At 40.9% G+C, this 8,279-nt stretch overlaps 1 protein-coding gene across 1 annotated transcript; it reads left to right on the forward strand.

The window, feature by feature from the left end:
* The first annotated feature begins 194 nt into the window (after window positions 1-194).
* On the forward strand, window positions 195-3,131 carry LOC130405235 (zinc finger BED domain-containing protein 4-like). Its single transcript, XM_056610277.1, has 2 exons — window positions 195-2,090; window positions 2,240-3,131. Exons 1-2 carry the CDS (start codon window positions 906-908, stop codon window positions 2,513-2,515), a joined length of 1,461 nt encoding a protein of 486 aa, XP_056466252.1. The 5' UTR covers window positions 195-905; the 3' UTR covers window positions 2,516-3,131.
* The last annotated feature ends 5,148 nt before the right edge of the window (window positions 3,132-8,279 follow it).

Consider the following 8,279-nt stretch of genomic DNA (forward strand, 5'->3'; position numbering starts at 1 on the left):
GACTCCTGACTGATTGAAGCTCTGGGGATGGTGATACTTGGCAGTAGCATGCAAACTTGGCACCTATCAGGTTAAACAATATTTGGCACTTGACTTGAATACACTTTATAGTTTTCATTTTTGCCATTGGGTAACATAAAATCAGAGGCTTCATGCAGTACTTTACTCAGTACAGCTCAAGTACCCCTTGACACATCAAACCATTTTTCCCACTTTGAATTATACTATTGGTATTTAGTAGAGATGTCCGATATTATCGGCCCACCGATATTATCGGCCCGATATTAGCATAAAAATGTAATATCTGTCAATATCGGTATCGTATTTTTTTTGCCTTAAAACCGATAAAATAATGCTTGCATTACACCCAAATAGTTCTTATGCGCTCCTGAAGCGTTTACTGGCGCACAGATGATGACCTCATCAAGCTGCGTCTTGAACCTTACAAACAAACAAGCGTGGATGGCTACAAACTTGCTCGCTCTGTTTCAACACTATGTCTGCGGTTTGGAATTATTTTCAAGTGTCTCCTTCGGACGTTAAACTTGCGATTTGCAATGACTGCAAAGCATCAGTTATGCGAGGCGGAACCAAAACTTCTTCCTTCAACACTTCCAATTTAATCAACCACCTCAGGCTGAATCATTCAGAGAGTTACGCGGCATTTGTGCAGCAAAGCAATGAGAAGAAGCAAAAGGGACAGGCGGCGGCACCGAAAACAAGGACTCATTTGACGCTCAAAGAGTCCACCGAGAAAAAAACAGAAATACGCCAAGGACCACCCCAGGGCAAAAGCCATAAATTGGAAAATCATTGAGTGTATTGCACTGGATAACCAGCCCTTTTCAATCGTACAAGACGCCGGATTCACCAAACTTGTTGAGTTCCTCGAGCCATGCTTTGCCATGCCCAACCGCAGTTATTTAACAGATGTTTGCCTACCCGAGTTGTACAGTGCTGTTTACAGCCACGTCGAGAAGCTAATTGTTGATGCTGTATCCATTAGCTTCACAACAGATATCTGGTCTTCAAGCGTTAGCCAGGTTAGCATGTTGAGCTTGACTGCTCAATGGCTAGATAAAGACTTTGTGCTGAAAAAGGCTGTGCTTCACTCCCAAGAGTGCCGCGGGTCTCATACGGCAGAAGCAATCGCATCTGCGTTTGAAGGGATGTTCGAGACGTGGAAAATCCCCAAGGAGAATGCGCACGTAGTGGTCAGAGACAACGTACGGAACATGGCTAAAGCTACGGCGGAGTTTGGTGTCCCAAGTTTGCCCTGCATGGCACATACCTTACAGCTCGCAGTGAATGGAGGTGCCCTGTCTCAGCGCAGTATTGCAGATGCCCTGGCTGTTGGGAGGCGAGTGGTAGGACACTTCAAGCACTCACCACTTGCGTGCAGTCGTTTTGAAGACATACAAAAAGAACTCAATATGCCCGTGAAAAACCTGCAACAAGACGTGTCCACTAGGTGGAATTCCACTTATTATATGATGCAGAGCCTGGTGGAACAAAAGAGGGCTTTGAGTGCATATGCTGCTGATTATGAACTCCCCACAACATTGACAGCAAGCCAGTGGGGGATTATGGAGAAGATGATCACCCTCCTGGAACCCTTTGAGCAGCTAACCAGGGACATCAGCGCTGCAGAGGCCACTGCTGCAGATGTCATCCCTGGTGTGGTGTCCCTGACACGGCTGCTTGCCAAGACGGATGAATCAGACAAAGGTGTGCAAACAGCCAAACATGCTCTATTCGAAGCTGTCAGTAAACGCTTTGATGGTGTGCAAACTGAACTTCTTTATGCAATTGCAACCATGGTTGATGCTCGCTACAAAGACCGTTATTTCGACCCGGATAAGAAGGAGGAAGCACGGAATATGCTGCTGAAAGTTATGGATGAAATGGCCAGTGTGGGCAATGATCAACGAGAAGACGCTGCTGGTGCCAGTGCAGATGATCCAGGCCAGGAGGACCAGGACCCCCCACCTAAGAGGGCCCGAACTGGGAGCCTGCAGGACATGTACCAAAAAATCCTCACAGAGAATGATGTCGCCAAACAAGCAACTACAGGCGAAACAGCTACACAGGTGAGTAAATAATAAACTCAGCAAATCAGCAGATTTGTTGAGTGCTTCACATGAAAATGTTCATAAAGTGAATCAAATTAACATATGCCTGTCCGTGCTTTGAAGAAAAGTAAGTAGACTTTTCTGTTTTGTTTTTACTTCTTATTTAGGTTCATGCATACCTGGGAGAAGCCACCATCCTCAAGACAGCTTGCCCTTTCAAGTACTGGAGCTCCACCCAGATTCGCTTCCCTGCACTTGCCCGAGTTGCACGCAAGTACCTCACTGCTCCCTGTACCAGCGTAGACAGCGAGCGGCTATTCAGCGCCGTCTCCCATGTCATAAACGAAAAGAGAAATCGCATACACTGCAACAATGCTGAGATGTTATTTTCATTCAGAAATCTCTCTCTCTCTCTCACATATATGGACATGGGAAAAAATTAGACCAGTCATATAGGCGAGTCAGCATCAGTCTTTTAGCCTCATTTGTTGCACTTTAAAGGAGTTATGTTTACTAGGCTTGACTGAAGCTCTTTTTATTTCTATTATTTATTATTTTATTTTATTTTTAGTGCCTTTCTTGTTTTTATTTGCACATGTTGTTGTTACTCATTGAAAGAGCAGGGTGGATTGAGCCCAGTGTATATTTTAATGATTGTGGGTATTGCCCGTTATGAAGGCCGGTCTTTTATTCCCGTTCATTGGACTGATACTAAAGGAGGACTTTGTTTGCTACTCTGGAAGGTCTGGACTGAAACTTTGTGCCTTCCTTGTTCTTATTGCACACTACCTTAATGTTGCATATCTTTGTTGTTGCTCATGTAGAGCAGTGCTGATTGAGCCCAGTTTATAATTCCAATGATTGCATTAGCCCAAGTAATGGGCTAGGGACATAGGCTGCTTAGATTTGTACACCTTAAAATGTTTCATTTTTTGTAAGCAAAGTATTTTTTGTAGCTCAAATAATTTTTTTCAAAATTGTGCAGTACAGTGCACATTGTAATTGACTCATATTTGTGCATTTATTCAATTAAGGTTATTGAGTTAAACTCAATAACCTTAATTGAATAAATGCACAAATATGCCACTGTAAAACTCAATGAGTTTTAGTTAAAGAAAACATACTGCTATGTTGCACATAGTTGTTCAGGTACAATGTTTTATCATTTGTGAAGTCAAGTTTGCCCTATTTGTTGTGGGCATTGTCAAGATTATCTCAGGGAGAGTGTAATCCAAACTGTTGACAATGTTAACATTTGGAAAGCCTTGTTGCATTCAAGAATGCATCCAGTGGGGCATCACAATAACATTAAGCATGTTGTGTTAATTCCACAACAGGAGATATGTAATGTTACCTAAATTAGGTTTGAGGAAAAATAACCCAAATATCGACATCGGTATCGGCTGATATCGGAATCGAAAATTTAGAGTTGGACAATATCGCATATCGGATATCGGCAAAAAAGCCAATATCGGACATCCCTAGTATTTAGCCTCATTATTAATAGTCTTGTAGCCAAGGTGCTTATGATTTAATAAGCTGAGGCATACTTTTAAGTCCTGGTCAACATGTTACATTGAAGAACTTCAACAAATGGTAATATTTTGTAAAATACTTTCTAATGAGCACTCCCTTGAACCCGGCCACTTTCCCCCTATAAGGTACGTGTGGCCCCATGCTGGTTGGATAATTACCAAAACACTGTTTAGTATACCTTTTAGACTGACTATATATGCGGTTAGTATTAGAGGCAATCAGTGCGTTTACATGACACTCAAGAAAGTCAAATTATTGTATAGTCCGACTATGATTGGATTATTACGCTTTGGTACATTTCTCGAATCATCCTCAACATTTGCAAAAGAGTAAGTGCATTACTCAAAACAATTCGTACAAATAACAATACACCATGGATTAGTTTCTTGCTCAAAATCCTTAGTTCATCTCTCAAAAGTAAATATATGTTTCATTGAATGTCAGTGCCATCAGAATGCAAGTCGTTGTTTCATTGTCTACGGATAAGACAGTCAAATTGCTTAGTCATGTGGTCAATATAACAGTGTGCTCTGGAGGGATGTTCTGATGTAAACTATGCCTCAAGTTTTGAAGACAATTATTGTAAATTGTAAGTTACACCTTAGTGTATGTGGGAGATTGATGGCAAGAGACTGGACAAGATTCACATTTATGCTTTTGCTGTTTGTACTTTAATTTGTTGACAGACCATGTCATCGCGAAACAGAAAGGAAAAGACAGCACTGCATAGCACAAAGAAAAAAACAAAATTAGAAATGTGAACATAGGATAGACGAAAACAGAGCTTGTGACATCCGTGAACAACACACAAGCTCTGTGTTCGCCAAGATACTTATCGAGTCTTAAAATTCAAAATGGCGTCGACGGGTGAACTACTGATGGTATTGTGTGTATAAAATGTCATCGTCTACTTCTAGCCTTTTAAGTGGTTTAAAATAGCGATTTCGTTTTTACCATGAGATGATGCCCCATGGTTCCAAGTTTATAGCGTTTTGGTAGAATCGGCTAAAAACAGACAATTTAAGAATGCATCTACGTGCGCTTTTGTGCTCCTAAACGAACATCCCATCTCGTTATCATATTTAACATATCCCAGATCCATTTTAAACCGGATTTCTCCTTTAACCCCCCCCAATAGTGTCCTAATTTCCTTGACACTCCTGCTCGTTAAGAGAGTTCACCAGACTCAAAAATAATTGAATGCCATGGTTGCCGTCATCTGTTAGTGGGTCTACATTTTGTGTAATCCTGTTTCATTGAACATAAAATCATTTACTGGAACAACAACATTGTTTGAAGTCTCAAAATGTACTGGGGGGTCTCAAAATGTACTGGGGGGTCTGGGAGTTGTCACTCCCAACTAAAATGTTCTGCATTGCCTCTCCACTGTTAAGAACACCTCTCAGCCACAGTTGAAGAGGCGTTTGGTATCCCTGTGTAGATAATCCATGGTTGTTCCACTGGTTTCTGAATTCTGCAGTTGACCTTTGAACTCTTGGCAAATAGATGTAGTGTGGACAAAATAAGTGCAGTTCATTTTTAGAATTCAGTATGCCCTCATTTTCCATGAAGGAGAAGAGATCACTGTAGTAGAAGGAGACAACTCTGTTTGACTCTGCCCACAACCGCTCAATCCTCTGGTTGTGAACACTGCGTCCAGTGATGACACTATTTAACCCTCTTCTTTCCAGCATATACCGGAAAAAGTTGCCGAAAAAGTTCCAGTACACTTGATGCTCTATTGTTATTTAGGCACTGCAAGTATATGATGGTCCTACTAAAGCCGTCAACACATCCATGAAAGACCATTCTCCACCTGACCAGTTTGTGGTTTCCGTCTATATGCCTATGGGAAGAAAATTAAAAAAAAATACTACATTTTTATTGCAAGGGCTATGCTAGCTGTAGTACCAATATACTGTATACGAAGTTAATGTAATATATAAAAAAAAAATTACCATAATTGATTGGGATTTTGAACCGAATAAATTCTTCTGTGAATTACTCGACGTCTAAGGAAGGCCCGACCAATTGGGTCAAGATGTTGCAGGCAGCGTCGCACACGCCACCGCTGTATTCTAAGGTTGCGTGTTTGAAGGCTCGAACGGACATACCTTTCCCCTGAACCTGGAGTGGTTTGAAGGATCTCTCTGATGACGTTACACAAGGCCTCATCAGACATTGCTGTATAGCTGAGGGTACCAATTTGTAGCTGCTTTCGGTAACGATACAGTGTCCTCCTGCTGATTCCAAAGCATACAGCTATTCGTTCCCAATTCATGCCAAATGACAAACAGTAGGCAATTTGTTGATGGAGTATATTGTATGGAGGGCGACCAGGATGACCAGTTCTGATAGTAGGTACTCCTATGATGACTATATGCTCTGTAAGGTGACCTTGGGTGTCTTGAAAGGCGCCTCTAAATTAAATGTATTATTATTATTATTAAGGTCAACATGTTCCTTCCCACTGACCTTGAGTTTTGATAGGAATTTATGACATATTGAAAACATGCACGGAGCGCCTCCAGGTCACCAAAGCCCCCCTGATTGTCACCCTCATGCTGCTGGTTAATCGAGAGCAATAAAGAGATTGTCCGAGCATAACCATCAAGCTCAGAAATCAATCTGTCCAAAATTACACTGTCATTTCCCAAACTGTCAGTTTCCCTCACAATTCTCTGAACACACTCACTTCCGTTTCATTCAAACGCACTTCCGTTTCATTCCAACTCACTTCCGTTTCATTCAAACTCACTTCCGTTTCATTCAAACTCACTTCCGTTTCATTCAAACTCACTTCCGTGTCATTCAAACTCACTTCCGTTTCAATCAAACTATTAAACTCCTTTTACATGTAAGTATGAGAGTGTATAGTCGTGTATGTGAGAGAGTATAGTAGTGTATGTGAGAGAGTATAGTAGTGTATGTGAGAGAGTATAGTAGTGTATGTGAGAGAGAATATTAGTGTATGTGAGAGAGAATAGTAGTGTATGTGAGAGAGTATAATAGTGTATGTGAGAGATTATACAATGGGGGACCTAAATCCAGCGATCTGATTGGTTCCCAACTGTTGTATAATTAGCGTATACACAACTGCTATGACGCCCAATCATTTTGTGAAAGTTTGCATATCACTCCGCGCCTGGAAGTAGAAACAGTTACAAAGTAAAACATATGTTGGATGATGGAGAGCGTGTAAATGTTGTTACTCCGGGAGTGAGCAAGGCGATGGAGAGACTAACGAAAGCTTAGGCACACGGCGAGTGAACTGCTCCATAGGATAAATTGCCGGCGAACCGCTCTATCGGAGCCTTCTCTCGGAGGGACGCTAAAGTGTGTTGCATAGCGACCGTCGATGCATAGCGGCAGCCAGGAGGGACTACTTTTTTGTATTCTTTAATAAAAACGGCTATTTTGACTTTCTTGGTTTCTTTTTAAATGTAGTGTGTCTATGACTTCGTTTCGCCATAACAGTAACCATTGTATAAAAGCAATAGATCACTTCAGTCAGTGGCATGTGCTCATTATACCACTGTGAAGGGGGTCGCCGGCCATCCGCTGCGCGTCGGGGCCGGACAACGCCCCTTAACAGTGGTATAATGAGCACATACCACAGCCTGGCGTGATCTATTGCTTAAGTATAATAGTGTATGTGAGAGAGTATAATAGTGTGTGTAAGACCAAGTATGAATTCTGTCCCAGGCGGCCCCTCATAGCATGCATCCAGTGCATGCGCACTCCCGAGGCCTGGGACACACTTCTTATTCGGTTTTCTCGAGTGTCATGCAAACACACTGACTGTGTTTGCAGATTCCCCCCCTTCGCATTAGTCTTGTGGAAGTTCAGTTATCAACGTGCTGTGCAACTTTTATTATTATTTGTATTTAGCCATTTTTCAAGCAGGTTGTTGATATGCAGTTCTTATTCTTAATTTTCTCACTTGCTATGTATGTGTGTGTGTGTGTGTGTGTGTGTGTGTGTGTGTGTGTGTGTGTGTGTGTGTGTGTGTGTGTTTTCTAGTGCTACCACTTTGTACATCTGACAAGTTAACAATCAATAATATTTCTAAGAAAAATGTGCCTCCTGCGTTAAATGTGCGTAGATGAATAGGGCCGGCCTATGCTACTTTATTTTTTGTATTTTATAGCATCGGTCATAATGGTGTTACTTGGGGAGAAAAATATTTTCTCTGGTGGTATGCAGTATAAAAAGTTTGAGAACCACTGCACTAGGGAACTTTTGGCTTTTGCTAAAAGACAAATAAAGCTGACATGTTCTAAGTTTAAGGTTAGTCTTTATTAGCAAATATAAACAATTCTGCCGAGCAATTTCTGAAGTGGGTTCAGAAACAAAATGACACATTTACGCAATTATTCTATTTGAATGAATGAATGAATGATCTTTATTGTCAAAGTACAGGTACAGGTACAGGTAAATCGAAATTTGGGAGAGCTCCCCCTTGGTGCTTAATGAAAAAGAGGACAAGGAACATACATAAACAATATATACAGTGTGATAAATAAAAAATAAAACACTTGATATATATCTAACTAAAATAAACACATCTAATATAAATCTAACTAGAAAATAAATAAATAAATAAATATTGAATATAATAATATAAATGAATAGATAAATAAATAGATTTTTCGAAGGGAATTGCACAGT

This window comes from Gadus chalcogrammus, chromosome 15 (assembly GCF_026213295.1).
Source record: "Gadus chalcogrammus isolate NIFS_2021 chromosome 15, NIFS_Gcha_1.0, whole genome shotgun sequence".
Lineage (NCBI taxonomy): Eukaryota > Metazoa > Chordata > Actinopteri > Gadiformes > Gadidae > Gadus > Gadus chalcogrammus.

Bases quoted from the DNA above. Each gene is read 5' to 3' on its own strand.
- LOC130405235 (XM_056610277.1), top strand. From the start codon at position 906: ATGCCCAACCGCAGTTATTTAACAGATGTTTGCCTACCCGAGTTGTAC. The intron at 2,091-2,239 runs GTGAGTAAATAA...CTTCTTATTTAG, and splicing joins CAGGCGAAACAGCTACACAG to GTTCATGCATACCTGGGAGA.